This window comes from Cinclus cinclus, chromosome 12 (genome assembly GCF_963662255.1).
Source record: "Cinclus cinclus chromosome 12, bCinCin1.1, whole genome shotgun sequence".
NCBI lineage: Eukaryota > Metazoa > Chordata > Aves > Passeriformes > Cinclidae > Cinclus > Cinclus cinclus.
This window is the reverse complement of record NC_085057.1, coordinates 16,659,557-16,676,961: the sequence shown is the minus strand read 5'-3', so window position 1 is coordinate 16,676,961 and position 17,405 is coordinate 16,659,557. Positions and strand designations below refer to the sequence as shown.

The 17,405-nt window shown below is 41.7% G+C and overlaps 1 protein-coding gene across 7 annotated transcripts in view; it reads left to right on the top strand.

The window, feature by feature from the left end:
* DCAF1 (DDB1 and CUL4 associated factor 1) overlaps positions 1–17,405 on the top strand; it is a 47,398-nt gene that overhangs the window by 10,132 nt on the left and 19,861 nt on the right. For 5 of the 7 annotated variants that reach the window (XR_009933575.1, XR_009933574.1, XM_062500940.1 and 2 more), the window contains exons 4-16: positions 54–127; positions 1,086–1,199; positions 2,954–3,091; positions 3,897–4,400; positions 5,569–5,670; positions 6,870–7,028; positions 8,322–8,501; positions 9,703–9,912; positions 11,094–11,263; positions 12,434–12,558; positions 13,649–14,909; positions 15,768–15,966; positions 16,635–16,717. Coding sequence is in view for 5 of the 7 variants with exons in the window: in XM_062500940.1 (XP_062356924.1) it covers positions 54–127; positions 1,086–1,199; positions 2,954–3,091; positions 3,897–4,400; positions 5,569–5,670; positions 6,870–7,028; positions 8,322–8,501; positions 9,703–9,912; positions 11,094–11,263; positions 12,434–12,558; positions 13,649–14,909; positions 15,768–15,966; positions 16,635–16,717 (3,319 nt within the window). In the remaining 2 variants the exon portion in view is untranslated. The remainder of the gene's footprint in view (positions 1–53; positions 128–1,085; positions 1,200–2,953; positions 3,092–3,896; positions 4,401–5,568; positions 5,671–6,869; positions 7,029–8,321; positions 8,502–9,702; positions 9,913–11,093; positions 11,264–12,433; positions 12,559–13,648; positions 14,910–15,767; positions 15,967–16,634; positions 16,718–17,405) is intronic. The other 2 variants (XM_062500941.1, XM_062500942.1) reach the window with 2 other exon arrangements.

Here is a 17,405-nt window from a genome sequence, read left to right as displayed (position 1 = left end):
TAATGCTGGCATTTTGAGGTAGGAAGATGAGTGTTTTCCTGTTTGTCCCACAGGTCGGGCAGACCCTGAGTGCATGCTTGGTCACTTACTGAGGATACTCTTCAAGAATGATGATTTCATGAATGCGGTAGGTTTGCTCTAAGAAGTTTCTCTGTTAATTCCTCACACCACCTTATGGCTTTTATTTCCTCTGTGCTGGTTGACCTTGGTGCTTATTTAATACTTATTTTAGTGGTGTCAGAATTCTCTTTTCTGCAATACTGGTTTTTAAGACGGGTTTAAAAGCAACTTGTATGCCACTGTTAAAGTGACTCAATTAAAGGGGACCTCATGAGCTATTGGAATGTGTGTAGCAACAACTGAATTAGTTGTTTTTGAAGTTTGTCAGTCTCTTTAAAGAAAATGGAACTTCTCAAATATGAGTCCAAAAACATAATTCTTTCTATAATGGAAATGAATGCCACTAATTCCAGTACCTTGTTTCTGAGTGCTTGAAACTGCTGGGCTGCCTGCAAGAGCAGAAGAGCATGTCAGCTCTAGAAGACTCAGGCAATCAGGAGGCAAGAGTCTGTCTTTCCACTTGCATTGCTAACCTCTAACATGACTTAATGGCTAGAATTTTGTTACCTTTGCATCCCTGCATGGACCTGTATCAGTACACATTGCCAGAAGGATTCTGACAGATTACTTGCATGTCTCTCTCTCTTTTAAACTGCAAATGATAAGCAAGTACAGGTGCAATTACAAATGTACAATTTCTTATGTTATTTTTTTTTTTTTAGTTATCTTTTCATGTTTGTACTGTTACTGTTACAGTTTTTCAAGGCACTTGTCTTTACAAATCAGTTCAAGATAGATATTTAGTCAGTGAACAGCAGATCAGAAGCTCTCTGCTTCTGTGAGAAGTAATTTCAACTTCTAAGTCACTGAGGGAGCAGGGTAAAGGCTGGTCATATTGAAATCCGGGGCTTAGACTGCCATTCCTTATTTTGTTGTTACTCTGCTGTGGGAGCTGTAAGGCTTTCACTGCTCTGGGTTTGGTCAGAGTTGAATTTCAAACCAGTGCTGTTCCTGCTCTTCTCCAGCTAGTGAATGCTTATGTGATGACAAGCAGGGAACCTCCACTGAACACTGCTGCCTGCAGACTTCTGCTGGACATTATGCCAGGACTGGAAACAGCTGTTGTCTTTCAGGAAAAGGTATCACCTGTAGTAAAGCTTGGGTTTTAAGCTTGCTTTATTTTGCCAACAAAATAAAAATTTCTTCTTCCCGAAGGAGAAACCAGTAAAATACCATATTGAAATCCTGGGTCTGAGAGTCAGTCTGCTGTTAATGGGTTTAGGCTTTTTGCTCTTCTTTGCTTGTTCAGTTAATCAAATCTTGGGTATTTCATAGCTTTTTTAAGTGTTATGTGACTGATTCAAACAGAGGATCTGGAACTTAATGTAATGTTTTTGGGAATTGTTTTAATTGGAATCGTTACTTTATAGGCCTGTGAATGGAGCAGGCTGTGTAGAACATGGAGGACTTGCCCAGTAATCCCCAGCTCTGGCAGAGCAATTGCTTTCCTAGAGCTAAGTGATAAGCAAGTCATACTTTAACTAAGCAGTCTAAAATCCATAAGCTTTGTGGGGATTATCTGGAACTGTGATGGACAGCTGAATCAGACTTCTGCATATTGACAGATGAGTTGTTCTCAGGGAATGCACACAGAGTGGAAAGTATGGAGAAAGTGAATTTTCATTCACAGTTTCCTCATCTGTAACAATTAATGTTTGTCTGAAGTTTGGAAATGAGGTAGTGCTTTATAAAAAAGTTGTAAATTTATTTCTCTACTATTGGAAATATATATATGAATTCTAAAGCATGATAAAAGAAAAGAATAATGTGCTCCCTTTATGAACCATTTAATTTAATTTGAGCTCTTTGTGATCTTTCCAAAAGCTCAGGCTGGGAAGCCTTGATCAAAAAAACAATTTAAAACCACAACAATAGTTCCCCATTTGAGGAGAATATAGCTATTTCCAGAGACCAAAGCTCTCTGTAAACTGAAATGAAATTAAATTTTGCACTTGGGGACTTTTTTTCTTTTTGACTTGAGAATATCGCGAGCTCTGTTCCGGCGCTTAGGGCTCCTGTACTTCGGAGGCTCTGGGAAGAGGGTGCTGCTCTTGTCACAAAGAGGCCCTCTAGCGACCAAAGGATTTCACAGCACATCAGTCAGAATTTTTTTTTTTAATTATTACATAAGAGTATTGAAATAATAATGCAATTGTCTTTAAATGTATAGCAGGCAACTCCAGAAATCTGTAAGTTAAGAGTTCCCGTTAAAATGTCTCTTCATTATTACTTTTCACTGATCTTTTATTGTATTGTACCTATAATTCAAATTATGGGCAAGATTTCTGTCATGATAATAAAGTCTTGTTGTTGGTGTTTCCAAATCCAGTGGCAATTTAAAGGAAACAAATTAATCTTTCTTTCTAAACATTGCATTTTTAATTGTCTGTTTTAAATTTAGCCAAATTTCATTTTATTTGATATAAGTTCAACACAGATTCTTTGAAATTTGCTAAATTGCTAAATATTTTTATTAGTGAAACTCACTGGAACTTAGGGCTTGTTTGTTTGGACTAATTCATACTTGTAGTGTTTTGCTGCTTCCTGGGAAATACCTTGACTGGCCATTTTTGCAGGGGTGCAAATCCAAACATTTGATGGCTGGGCATAGTTTCATGCAGCTTATAGTTTTAGATTTTTCTCCCTCTTTCTTTCTCCCTTCCTCTCTTTTTGGTTCCAGTTATTTTTATTCATTGCATGCTTGGTAGGAAATCCAGCTTGGTCATTGCTTGAGATAAGAGAGAATTCTTCCCAGCAGGTGCTTTTACTGGCCCTGAGAAATTAAAGATGAAATGTAACTGTTAGAACTGGTTTCTTGTTTTCTCCCTTCTAGGAAGGCATAGTTGAAAATCTCTTCAAGTGGGCACGAGAGGCTGATCAGCCACTAAGGACATATGCAACGGGACTGTTGGGAGGAGCTATGGAGAACCAGGACATTGCTGCAAATTACAGGGATGAGAACTCACAATTGGTAAAGATCTCTCAAATGCTCTCCCTTTGTGGAATGCAGTTACCTCTTTATAAATTTTATTTATGGGGAGCTCACATTCATGGGTTAAAATTACTCTTACAGTGGTTGTAATACTGTCTGTAAGAGTCATGGTTTCCATCTTTTCCTGACTGAGTTGGAGCATGCAGTCTGATTATTCTGTTTACAGCAGATCTATTTAAAATGCCAATGGAAACCTAAGCAGTCAAATACTCTACTTTTTAATGAGGTTCATATTCAAACTTTCCTTAAAGAAGAATTTTAAGAAGCTCTGCATTTGTATCTATTGAACATTGTGATTTGCCCACCAGATAGAGGTTTTGAAATGAAAGGTAAGTTAACATGGAGACAGCTATGCTGAAATTGTGATGACTTCTCTTCTAAACATTGAAAGTATGACCTTTTGGTTTTGTGGAACTGCAATTTACTGAAGCTGCTGCTCCTTTCTTTCGGGCTGGGCAGCGATGGTGGAAGGATGCTTCAAGCTGGTATGTGGTTCTGTTAGCACCACTATAGCTCATCTGCCCCTAATGGCTTTCCAGCCACTTCCTTCTCACACAGGAGACATGGTGCTGATATTTTAGAATGAAAGCAACTGTAGCAAAATGGATTTGAGTTCTTTCACTTACTTTGAAGTTGTTGTTTCTCTGGCCAAATGTACACCACAACATACTCAGCACTATATGCTGTGGAGGGGTTATATGATGATAACAAAAAATACGGCTGAGGTGAGTTGCATGATCAAAGCAAGGAGTGTGTTCTCATGAATGTTGCTTTTCTGAAACAGGTGGCTCTGGTGCTTCGTCGACTACGAGAGTTGCAGGTCACTGAAATGACCACAAAGCAGGAAAACAAGCGCCCCAGTCCTCGGAAAGTGCCATCAGATCCTCTGCTGCCCCTCGATGAAGAGGCTGTGGATATGGATTATGGGGAGATGACGGTAGATGGAGAGCAAGAAGAAGTTTCTGGTGATATGGAGATCTCCTTTCATCTCGATTCAAGTCATAAGACAAGTAGCAGAGTAAACTCTGCTACAAAGCTAGATGATGTGGGACTGAGAAAAAGCAAATCAGGGAAACAGCATGAAAGAGACGGCTTCCGGAAGGCCAAGCAAAAGCTGGGCTTCTCCACCTCAGAACCAGAGCGGATGTTTGTTGAACTGTCCAACAGCAGCTGGTCAGAAATGTCCCCGTGGGTGATTGGCACTAATTACACACTTTACCCCTTGACTCCTGCCATAGAGCAGAGGCTCATTCTTCAGTACCTGACTCCCTTGGGGGAGTACCAAGAGGTGAGCATATGAAGGTGGGAGTAAACACTCTGAGCTTTAATTCTCTGTACAAAGCTGAGTGGAATTGTGGGGGGAAAGTGGCAGAGCTGTTATATCACTCTCTGATATTTCCTGTCGTGATTAAGACTGGTAACTTTTCCTGAGTTGTTGATGACTTCTAAGTTGATGAAGTCATTAGTTTGAATATTACTTGGTGAGTAATACTCAAACCTGAACCTGGCAGATGTGTGGTCTGGTAGTTGGAGCATGGCTGTGGGGATTTTTTTCCATGTTCCTGCTAAATTTGGTGTTTGCTTCCATGAAGCTTTGTTTGAAATGGAGGCATTTTTCCTGTTTGCTATGGGGGATATAATAGATTCCTGCAAGTATAAGTCTGAGGAAATAATCAACTTGAAAATCTAAATGAAGTGGTTTGTGTAACCTCTGTAGTAGTTCTGAGGAGAACTGGCAGGGCCCATGTTATGCAGATGCTTTTGAAAACTGATATTATTTAAATGGACAAAATAATATGACTGTGTTAGATTTACCAAAGTGTGTTTCCGTATTTCTTTTTTTTTTTTCTTTTTTTCCCCCCTCATTTTTTTGTGGTTTACCCTACTTCATAACAGAACAAAGCAACACAGTGTTGTTTTGTGGTAGATGTTATATGTGTGCACATGTGTGCCTTGTTTCTGTGAGAGCCAGAGAAACCATTACCCCCTAACACCCTGCATGCAGACCGGATTGCTTCATATGCCAGCAATAACAGGCTATAAAAAGTAGGAATTACTAGCATAAAGGTGTTACAAAGAATGATGCAAAGGGGTTTGGTTTGTTGCCCTGCTCTCCTGTTTTTTCTGTTCAGTTGTTGGGTAGTTGTCTTTGCACAGATGGAAGGTGGAGCCTCTCTCCAGGGTGGTATCTGTGTGGACTTCCATAGCCGCACTTGGAGGAGAGTCTTAAGATTTCCGTGTGGCAGCTGCCATGCACCTTGCTGCAGTCAGCAGATGTATTACAAGAGGTCTGTTAACCTTTATTGCTTCCTATGGATGGAGCTGGTTACCTCTGACCTCTCATAACAGGTATCTGCTAATAGGGGAAAATTGGGGGTTTGAGAGAGTATAAACCAAAAGAGACCTTGTTATTCTCATGAAACATTCAGCTAGTGTCCCATTTTGATTTTTCTCAGCTGCTACCCATCTTTATGCAATTGGGATCAAGGGAGCTGATGATGTACTACATTGATTTGAAGCGAACCAACGATGTGCTGCTCACTTTTGAAGCCCTTAAGGTAAATTACTTTCATAGTACATAAAGTATACTGTAAACACTGTAAAAACATGGAATATATGCTTGCTGTGTGTCAAAGGCAAGTGCTCATCTTTAGACTGGTGTCTTCCAGCATTCCCTGGGGTTAGAATTGGCTTTCACTCAACTTGAATGCATTGCAGGTTTGTTTTCTAAGTGTCAAACACTTAAAATGAAAAAACAGGAAAGGAAGGAGGGAATAAACAGATCTTAATTGTGCAGGAAGGGTCATTAAGTTCACATTTCAGCTGCCTGTTTGAAGATTATAAAAATTCCTTTTTCTGTGAAATGATTCTGTTCCTGCTGCCCTTAGATGGCATTTCTGAGATATTCCACGGCCTGCCATCTCAAAGGACACTTGTGAGGGGTAAGGCACATAAACATCTTACTCCCAGAAGCTTCAGCTTGACATCTCTGAGCTCAGTGGCTGAAATGCTGGTTTTGTGTGAGTAGTTTTAAGGTTACCTCCCCAAGGTAAAAAGCCACACAAAATAACCTTATTCAAGCCAAACCTGCAGTGCAGCAGCACAAGTTAAACTTTTCTGTGCATTCTTTCACTCTTTCACAATAGCTTCTCTGCCTCTGATCCTCTAGAGTCTTGCCCTGTGTATCTTTGTCATTTGTCTGAGAATTTATTTTGAAGGAGCAGTGTTCCTACTGTAGCTGTAGGTTACTGCATTGGGGAGTAGAGTGGGGTTTACAGTGGTTCTTACTTTTCCTCTTGAGGTGTAGGTAATACAGAAAAGCTGTGTACAGTACACTTCAGTGCAGCTGCAAGCTTCCCTTTAAGTGCCTTTACACCTAATTTTCTAAAATTCCTTGTGTCAGCAATGTGTCATAATCAAAATATGAATGGAAATTGAAATCATTAGTAGTGATAATAGAAAGTGAGTGAATTTGAAGAGAATAGAAAGACCTTAAGGCAGCTGGTTGGATAATTTCTGAGTTGCTCTACTTTTCTTCTATTTCTTTTGCAGGATATATAGAAAGAAGTGGTAGTGCCTCTTTTTTTTGGTTTTGTTATTGGGATAAATACTTCATTCTGGATTAAATGTAATGGGAGGAGGAAGTGAGGTGCACAGAGCAGTTACTTTTTCTGCCATCTATTTTTCTATGGGATGGGGATGGAATTGATGGCAAGTTTGAAGAATCCTGGTCTAATCTGCTTTTATGATTCCTTAGCATTTGGCATCATTGCTGCTGCACAACAAGTTTGCTACGGAGTTTGTTGCTCATGGAGGAGTGCAAAAGTTGCTGGAGATTCCTCGTCCTTCCATGGCAGCAACAGGAGTGTCCATGTGTTTGTATTACTTGTCATACAATCAAGATGCTATGGAGAGGGTAAGAGTTGTTCTTGTGCTGCAAGTGCAGTGATTCCCATAATTTCTCAGTGTTTCTCCCTGTGTTCAAACAGTGAATAAATATCTCCCAAGACTGAAAGCAGATTTATATGGATCATTGATATATGCAGAGGCATTAGGAGGTGAATAAATATGTATTGTTAATAATACAATAATAATGATATGAATAATAGTGTTTTGTTTCAAGCTGTGTATATGAATAGGTGTTTTGTTTCAAGGGTGTGGATTTCAGTTCCTAGGGATTTAACTGAAGGCCTTGTCAGTATTGTCTCAATACTTTAATCACCCTTTTCATTCTGTTCTTCCCTCAAAAACCTCCTTCATTCTCATTTGCCTTTCTTTTCCTGTCTACTCCAGTGGACTACACCTGAGATTTTTCTCCATGCGTGGTTCCAGATGTTCTGCCAGATGTTATCCCCAATATGTTCAGATACCAGGTAGAGCAGGTGTCTGTGGTACATTTTGGATTTCAGAGGAAGCCAGCTTCAGGGTACAGTCCCTTGTCAGATAGTCCATTTCAGACCTCGGGTCTGAAGCTGGTAGCCCTGTATTCTTTGAGTACATCCAACACCAGCAGAGAAGAGATAGAAAACTTTGCTAACTCGACACACAGCAGCTGGTGCCAGCACTTCAGTTCCTCTTGTCAGTGACCCTGACAGAGGATTCCCAGTTCCTTCTCAGAAGAAATAAACAGGCACTTGGAAAAGTCCAGTTCTGAGCACGTTGTCTGCACATCTTAGAGGCACAGTCTGAGAATGGGAAAAGACCAGCCCAGTTGTCTGTTTCCAGAGAAGAGTAAGGCTTTAGACTTGCATTTGACAATCCTTGAAATTTCTCTAGGCTTCAGTGCTGTCAGAGTTTGCTAGTACCTCAACATAGCATATGGTACTTGGTTACACTGAGCAGAATTAGTTTCTTCAGTGGAAACTTGTCAGCCTCTAGCAATGCAGTCTTTGGATATGTGGAAGTGGTACGAAGAACTATATCTGTATATCTCTGGAATTTTACTGCACTAAGGCTGCTGTATTCATTGTGCTCTGCTCTAGGAATGGACCAATTTCTAGTCCTACATTGCCAAATCATACTCTTTGTTAGTCTAACAGCAGCTTTTTTTTTTTACTAGTTTTTTATTTCACATGTCAAGTGTCTCAAGTCAAGCTGGGAATAACTGATACTTGTGCTCTGTTTCTCAAAGAGTCTTCATTCTCCTTGGTCCAAATGTCTTAAGCAATCTGTTTGAAGTCGTCCTCAGAAATGTTCTTTTGCTTTCTAGGTGTGCATGCACCCCCATAATGTGCTTTCAGATGTAGTGAACTACACCTTGTGGCTGATGGAATGCTCCCACGCCTCGGGCTGCTGCCATGCCACCATGTTCTTCTCCATTTGCTTCTCCTTCCGTGCTGTCCTGGAGCTCTTTGACAGGCACGATGGGCTGCGACGTCTGGTTAACCTGGTAAGGGCTGTGGCTTTAAGTAGTGAACAGGGGTTTAGTGGCAGGTTTTGCACCCTGTAAGTGCAACTGTGGAGAGTTCTGTTCTTTTGTTTGGTTTTGTTTGGCATTTCTACTCCTCAATTCCCAAGAGATGGAGAGGTGGGTTGAGTTCTCTAAGCAACGCTCACATACATCCTTTTGTCTTTATTATTTTTATTTTTATTATAATGATTATTGTCTAGAGACTTTCTTTCTCTTTGGAGTTTTTTTGGTGCAACTCCTGGGTTAAGCAGCACTCATTTAAACAGTGGTGGCTTAGTGGTAGTCCAGGTGTTTTTTACCATTCCACATAGACGCACACATTGTTGGACGTGGATAAATGCAGCCTTATTCCAGGAGAGGTATTGCTGTGTGTGTGCACTGCAGGAACCATGGGCACAAGTTCAAGGCACCATTCATGTAGAAGAGCTGCAATGTGTGCAGGGCGTTGCTGTGCACTCCTGCAGCTTGGGTCGTGTCTAACTCAGGGACAGCAGTGCTGCAGGATGCAAGCACACTGTGTGGTATAGTACTCAGCACAATACTGCTTCCAGAGCTACACTGATGTGACTTCATTAGCCTGGAAAAAACGAGGCTCAGGGGTGACCATATCACTCCCTACAACTACCTGAAAGGTGGTTGTAGTCAGGTGGGGGTTGGTCTCATCTCCCAGGCAATGACTGACAGAATGAGAGGACACAGCCTTAAGCTGTGCCAAGGGACGTTTAGGTTGGACGTCAGAAAAAAACTAATTGAAAGAGTGATTGGGCACTGGAACTGTCTGCCCAGGGAGGTTGTGGAGTCACCATCCCTAGACGTGTTTAGAAACAGACTGGATGTGGCACTCAGTGCCATGGTTTAGTTGATGAGGAGGTGTTCGGTCATAGGTTGGATTTGATGATCTCAAAGGTCTTTTCCAATCTAGTTCAATCTGTGATTCTGTGATTTCTGTCTTCATAGATAGTGAAGAAGAGGGCATGGTTCAATTTAGGCTGTTAACCCATGCAGAGACCCTTTTCTGTTCAGACAGCCCTTTTCAGCTCTCAGTGTGCTTCTGTGTCCTGTACAGCAATGGCAGCATGTTTGGGCTTTGTACGAGAGCAGCTGGGAGTTGTAGGTGCTTTTTTTTTCCTGAAGACTAAGCTGATGAAACTTTTTTTCCCACACCAACTTCTTTCTGAAGATAAGCACTCTGGAGATCTTAAACCTGGAAGATCAAGGAGCCCTCCTGAGTGATGATGAGATCTTTGCCAGTCGCCAGACAGGGAAGCACACCTGCATGGCCCTGCGCCGGTACTTCGAGGCTCACCTTGCCATCAAACTGGAGCAGGTGAAGCAGTCGCTGCAGCGCACCGAGGGTGGCATCCTGGTCCATCCACAGCCCCCCTACAAGGTGAGGAGCACATTGCAAGCTTTTCACATGGTTATTGCATTTCTCATTTGAACCCGAGCTGCAGACATATGTAGATACCCTTCGAAGCCAATGCAATAACTAGGCAGGCTGCAGTTGTTTTATTTGTACTTTTTTTCTATTGTGTGGAACGGGACTGTAATAGGAAAATACAAAGGAGCCCTTGAGGTTTGTCTGAATTACATTTGATTAAGGCTCCTGCTCATGTGCTGTAGTACCCTTTGCATCTCTCAAAAAACTCAAAGGGGGGTTGTTTTTGGTACTTGTGGGGTTTTCTATGCTGTTAGTTTCTGAAAGGACAAAATCTGTATGTGTATAGAGGTGCCTAATGCTGTAAAACTCATATAGATAAGTTTTATTTGATAATGATAAATGAAGTGTCTTTTGGACACCATGTTTTTCGAAATTACCTGTGAGATCCAGATAGATAATAATCCATAGTCTTGGCCATGATTTTTTTTTCCCTGATTTCTCCCTGCAAAACTGGTTTTGTTGGTTTGTTTTGGGTTTGTTTGTTTGTTGGGTTTTTTTTAAGCTGGATTTTATGGTTGCTGATTTTGAGAAAGTACATTCACCTGTGGTTTCTGATTTAATTTATGATGATTTTCTGGAGGAATTGAAATAAGAAAATATAAGGGAGTTTGTTTCTGCAGAAATCACTTATTTTTAGTGACTAAAGAAAAGTATATAAAGTGTTGCTTTCTCATGTAATTAAAAATATTGAAAGGCAAACTTGCTAGGAGTTTTTTTATTCAGTATGTTTCGTAGTCAAAACTTAGAAACTGTAATTGAATATTTTTAGCAACCTTTATAATATTTTAGTATAAATGTACATTGAGTGACGGTGTACTAATTACCAGTTTAGTAGTTTAAAAGCAGAGTAGAATTTTAACTTAATGTAACTTTGTCTTAAATCGGCCTTAGCTTTTTAAGACTGTAAAGAAACTTAAAGGATGTTATCCTTAAGCTTATTATTGTATATTATAGTGCCAGTTGCTGTATTCCTTTATAACTGGGGAATAAACCAGAAAGTAAATACATAATCTGCAAGACACAGTGGTAGTCTAATCTTATAGATGCAGTTTTCAGTTAAATCCCAGCAGAGGGGGATTTGATGTGCAAATATGTAACCCTTGTTATCTAATGGTGTCCTAACCCTGCAGGCCTGCTCCTATACTCATGAGCAGATTGTGGAGATGATGGAGTTCCTGATTGAATATGGTCCAGCACAGCTTTACTGGGACCCAGCAGAGGTTTTTCTCAAGCTGTCTTGTGTCCAGCTCATGCTTCAACTCATTTCCATTGCCTGCAACTGGAAAACATACTATGCAAGGTGAGCTGTTTGCTGTAGTGCTCTGAGTGCAGCCCTTGTGACTCTTGGGCAGGACGTTACATTTCTAGATTTTTCTACCCTGATAGTGTTTAAAACAGGCATGTGCTGTTAGGACCTGTGCTGTGGCCACACAGTACTTATCAAAGCTAACTCTGGGGAAAGCAGGACTAAAATTTTAAGGTAGAGAGAGAGACGTCAAGAAGTTTCAGAAGAGCCAAAATGCCTCAGGCCTTTGATTACTATAACACTGGTTTCTCAGAAAAGCTTCATCACAATTCTGTGCCTCTTTCTATCTGTCTCAAAATTTCTTTTTTTATTTTGTTAAGAGAGGCTAGAAAATGCTCCAAAGAGAGGGTGAAATCAAGACCTAATCTTAATCCTGGAATGAGGTGGACCAGTTCTCCCTCCTCCTTATTTCTGCTGCCTACAGGAGCTCCTTGCCTAACTTAAATTGAAAGCCTTTGAAATCTGTTTTGCTTCGGCAGTTCCCTGCCTCCCTCCTACTCTCAGGTTGCACTCTCCTGGGTAGTTTGTGTTCTCCTGTTTCTTTCCTTCTGCAGCTGTTTCCTAATTGCTACCTGGGTTAACTCCTACCTTTCCACACAGGTTATAGATCTCCTTTTTTTGCATTTTTTCTGCTTTCTCACCTCTTGCTAAACATCTCTTTTCACCTTCCACACACCTGTGTCTTTCTTAAACTGGTGTCTGAGTTGGTGTCTTTTTGCCTATCAGAGTTGTCTGGTTTGCTGTTAAACGGTTTCCCTTGACTTCAGAATAACTTCCTTCCTTGTTAACTGATGACAGAGTATTTTGGACAGCAGTGTTTCCTAGCTCAGATGTAGAATTAGATTAGATTTAGAAGCTTAATTTAGAATGCTTTTGTTAGTAAGTCCTAACATTCTTATTTTTATAAATACAAAACTGCTGTGCTTTTAGGAGCCTGTGAGCCATGTGGGATAAGTGTTGGCAGACTGCAGGAAGTGGTGTGCATGTGAGCACTGTGTTCTATGGAGACTAGCCCTTTTCATTCTAAAATCAAAAGGCACCATCAAATGCAGCAGATGTCACTGATTTGCTTCCATTTCTTGGAGTAAATTGAATGCTATTTTATGTTGTTTAAACAACTCTGTACCTGCAATTCTCAGAAGTTCTTCTGCTGCTGTCTTCCAGGAATGACACAGTACGATATGCTTTGGATGTACTGGCCATCCTGACTGTAGTTCCTAAAATCCAGTTGCAACTGGCAGAACCTGTGGATGTGTTAGATGAAGCTGGATCAACTGTTTCCACTGTGGGTAAGCTGAATATGGTTCTAACGACTTACACATTTATCAGTTGTCTTCTGCTACGTGGGTTTAGGCTGGTTGTTCCTCATCTACAGTGAGACAAAGGTTAAAATAACTCATGTTCTCAGAGTTACTGTCAAGGATGCAAATAAATGGGAGAGTGCACTGTGGTTAAAATTGTCATGATTAGCACTGTGCTTGGGTTACCAATTTAGAGGCAAGTCTTTCTCTTGCACTTGTTTTCAAGAGCTCATTCAATACAGGTGGAGGCAAATAGACTTTTGTAATGGGACTATTAGGCTTCCTCAGTTTCTCAGAAATCTAGGTCTCCTGAGGATATGGCATCTGAGAGTAAGGGAGAGGAGCAATTATTGCTGTGTGAGTTATGCTCTAACTGGTTGCCTCCAGGTTCAGCGTGTAAATGAGTGAGGTGTGCCTGGATCAGATCCAAGTCTTCTGCTTTAACTGGAGCCTCACTTTTCTTTTTAAGAAAATAAAAATGAAAGGCAAGCAGAATACTAGATATAGGCAAAAGATAATTTCGTTTGTGCATAAAGTCACTAAATGAACATCAATTCTGTGCGGGTTTTGATATTCTGAAGTAGGCATGAAACTAACAGAAATTCTGTGGGGAAAAAAGCTGCCCTAAGGTTTCTTTTTTGCCTGATTCCTTTTGGAAGTTGTGGTATGATTATTTTGTCCTCAATGATTTGGTTCACTTCCTTCCTCTTAGCATTTCCTTTGTTAATGCTTATACAAGAGAGTTGCTCTATGCAGTAAGAATCGGAGCATGTCTGTGCATCTTGCTCTGTCCAGATACCTTAGATTTTTTTACTCCTGGGCTGTGCTTGATCACCATGTCTAAGAAATTGTGTGACATTACCTACTGATGAGGTGGAGGAGCAGCAGTGTAGGAAAACATTTTGCTAGGGTGGTAGAAGAATATGTCTTAGACTAGTTAGCAGAACTTCAGGAATTTCTGGAATTAAGGGAAATACCCGTTTTCTTCAAATTTGTTGGAAGACTCCCTTACTTGTCTGATCAACTTGTGTAAGATACATTTTAGAGTACTAAAGAAGCTACTTCTTTCCCTCACTAGGTATTAGTATTATCCTTGGAGTTGCTGAGGGTGAGTTTTTCATCCATGATGCTGAGATTCAGAAATCAGCCCTTCAGATCATCATCAATTGCGTGTGTGGCCCAGATAACCGGATCTCCAGCATCGGGAAATTCATCTCTGGGACTCCTCGTCGAAAGCTCCCTCAGGCCCCCAAGAGCAGTGAACACACGTTGGCCAAGATGTGGAATGTGGTGCAGTCCAACAATGGCATCAAGGTGCTGCTGTCGTTGCTGTCTGTGAAGATGCCGATCACTGACGCAGATCAGATCCGGGCACTGGCCTGCAAAGCCCTGGTGGGGCTGTCACGCAGCAGCACCGTCCGGCAGATCATCAGCAAGCTGCCCCTGTTCAGCAGCTGTCAGATCCAGCAGCTGATGAAGGAGCCGGTGCTGCAGGACAAGCGCAGCGAGCACGTGAAGTTCTGCAAGTACGCTGCCGAGCTGATCGAGCGCGTCTCGGGGAAGCCCCTGCTCATCGGCACGGACGTCTCGCTGGCACGGCTGCAGAAGGCGGATGTGGTGGCCCAGTCCAGGATCACCTTTCCTGAGAAGGAGCTGCTCCTGCTGATTCGGAACCATCTCATCTCTAAGGGCCTTGGGGAAACGGCATCTGTCCTTACGAAAGAGGCTGACCTGCCCATGACTGCAGCGTCTCACTCTTCTGCCTTCACCCCTGTTGCTGCCGCTGCCTCTCCGGTGACTCTGCCTCGCACTCCTCGCATAGCTAATGGCATCTCGGCCCGTTTGAGTAGCCACACTGCTGTAGGTTCCACTGCCACCTCAGTCCATGCTCAGGCAAGGCCGTCTGCATCCCAAGGTCCACCTGCCCTTCCAGGCCCTTCTTACTCCAGCAACTCTCCTCTGATTGGCAGGATTAGCTTTGTCAGGGAGAGGCCGTCTCCCTGCAATGGCAGGAAAATCAGAGTGTTGCGACAAAAATCGGACCATGGCGCCTACAGCCAGAGCCCAGCTATCAAAAAGCAGCTGGACAGACACCTTCCTTCCCCACCCACGCTGGACAGTATAATCACAGAGTACCTTAGGGAGCAGCATGCCCGCTGCAAGAACCCTGTTGCCACCTGTCCCCCTTTCTCTCTCTTTACTCCCCACCAGTGTCCTGAGCCAAAACAGAGGCGCCAGGCGCCCACTAACTTTACCTCACGGCTGACCCGCAGGGCGGCCTTTCCGAAGTACGGAGGGGTGGATGGTGGCTGCTTTGATAGACACCTTATATTTAGCAGGTAAGGAAGAAAACTGTTATGATCCCACTCAGGATGTACCCTGTGCCAAAAAGCCTTACCTGGATTCAGGCTGTGCAGTCCCATGGTGAAGTATCCTTGGAGACAAGAGTTTTCATTCACAGTGACAGTGAGAGAGCCTTGAAAGGCATTTTTAGTAGTTCTTCTGTTTGTCTTGTCCTTAGTGCCAACCCTTAGTACACAAAGCATATTTTATTTTCAGTAGCAGCACTGACTAATGAAGCTGGTAGCTCTTTGTTCTCCTTTGGAAGGTGAGTATGTAGCACCAATTTTATGAGTGTGTAACAGAGCCTTGAGGATCGTTGGCTGACAGATACAGGACAGTGAAATCTATATTTTGTTCTTGCAACTGAATCATTGGCACCAGCAGTTGCCTTTTTGTGTGGCCTTTCCTGAGGTTAAACTGGAAGGTGGTGTAAAGTTTATGAAAATAAAGGTGATGTGTTCATGAAATCTTCACAGTGGGAAGTTACAATGCCAGGATGTTGTTTGGCTCATGTGACATATTCTTGTGCTAAGTGTTTCAGAACTGTTAGGAATCTTTTTGCTAGCTCTCTGTACTTACCTAGGTGTTGACATTACAGGTTTTCTATCAGTCCAGCTTTGAAGATGGAGTCCAAGTGCTTCAGCTTAATGATGTGCTTTAACAGAAGTACTGCATAGTGGACAACAAAGCCTGAAAGATTGCAAACACTGTTGTAATACTTGAGCACTAGTCTTCAAACTGACACTTGGCTTACTCTAGAAGACAGCTAAAACTTGTGCCTGTGTAATCTTTAATATCATCACACAGCATTTCAGTTTTGCTTCTCGCTAGCTGTGTATTTTTGCCTTCTCTAGGTTCCGTCCAATTTCTGTGTTCAGGGAAGCAAATGAGGATGAGAGTGGCTTTACTTGTTGTGCATTTTCTGCAAGAGAACGATTCTTAATGCTGGGTACTTGCACGGGGCAGTTGAAACTCTATAATGTGTTCAGTGGACAGGAAGAGGCCAGTTACAACTGCCATAACTCTGCCATCACGCACCTTGAGCCATCCAGGGTAAGGGATCTCAGCTCTGTTCTGATTTTTAGCAGCTCTCACTGCCTAAACTGGGGGATGTTTTGGGCCCTCTGGATATGTACATCTGAAATGTACCTGCTGGCTGACCTGCAGTGCCTGTCAGTCATTGGAGTACTTATAATACTTATATTTTGTGAGGTCTACATTTAGGGCTTTTTCTTCCCAAGATAATAAAGAAGATAGACAGTGGCTGGGTGCCTTCTTAAGAAATCAATAAATGTGTCTGGAAGTGGAAAAATGTTTAAACTGACTATTGCACATTTCTTTGTCTGCTATAAGATAGAGTTTATATATCTTTGCTGGAGAAAGAAACCTTTCAGGGGATGATTCTAGGAAGAAAGAAAAGATTTATAAGCAGAATAGACTCCCCTCCTATGGCATCGGAGTTCAGCCATGGATTATTGTGATTTTATCTGCTGTTAACATCAAAGATTGTTACTATTGTTACCTGTAAAGTTTGTCTACCTAAGTCTCTTTGTTTTACATAGTATTAGATACTTGGGTTTTATCCCTGTAGGAGTAGTACTAGGCACCAAAGTCTCTACAGTTTCTAAATTGATCTTGTAAGTTAAAAGTGTACAGGTAAAATGATAACCTGTTTTCCCTGGTGTTCTTTTCCTTTCCTCGACTCCAATCTGGAAATCCAGGATGGATCTTTATTGCTGACATCTGCCACATGGAGCCAACCTCTGTCTGCATTGTGGGGAATGAAGTCTGTCTTTGATATGAAGTAAGTACACTCTGATTCAGCTGTGGAGTGTGCTGCAGTTGGAAGAACCATTTGATACAGGAGTAAACTCTAAAACAGAACAGCGCAGATCTCAAAATGTCTCTTGTGAAAAATAAAATGTGATCTCTTTCTTACGTTGGTAATTTCCCTATTTTATTTGGTACAGAGCAAATTCTAACTAAGCTCTACCTGAAGTCTTGTTTCATGCAAGATGTTACTCCTGAAGGCAAAGAAACATGTTTGTGTTTTTATTGTTATGTTTCTAGATTATCTTGGTATTCTTTCTGTAGCCAGTTCACAATTTGACTAGCATGATGGTTTGCATGGTGAATTTGTCAGACCTGGATTGCAAACTCTTTAAAATCTATTGCAGTATTTACAATTGCTCCTTCCCATAAAAAAATGGATGGAAAACTCTTCATTTTTAAAAGGTTTGATTGTTGTCTACTTTAGTTGTAAACAGCTGTGTGGTGTGACCTGTGTGGGGTCAGCTGGAGCCTTTTCTTCAGAGGAAAGGTTTAACTCCCTCAGGCTGCATGTGTTTCAATGTTCACGGTGCCATCCATTGCTGACTTCTCCAAAGTGTTATATTGATGGCAGGCTCTGTTGATGGCAAGTTTGAATTTGCTACTGCATTCTTATGTGGTTAGTGGTAAAGGAAAGGGTTTCCTACATCTTTTCTCCATTG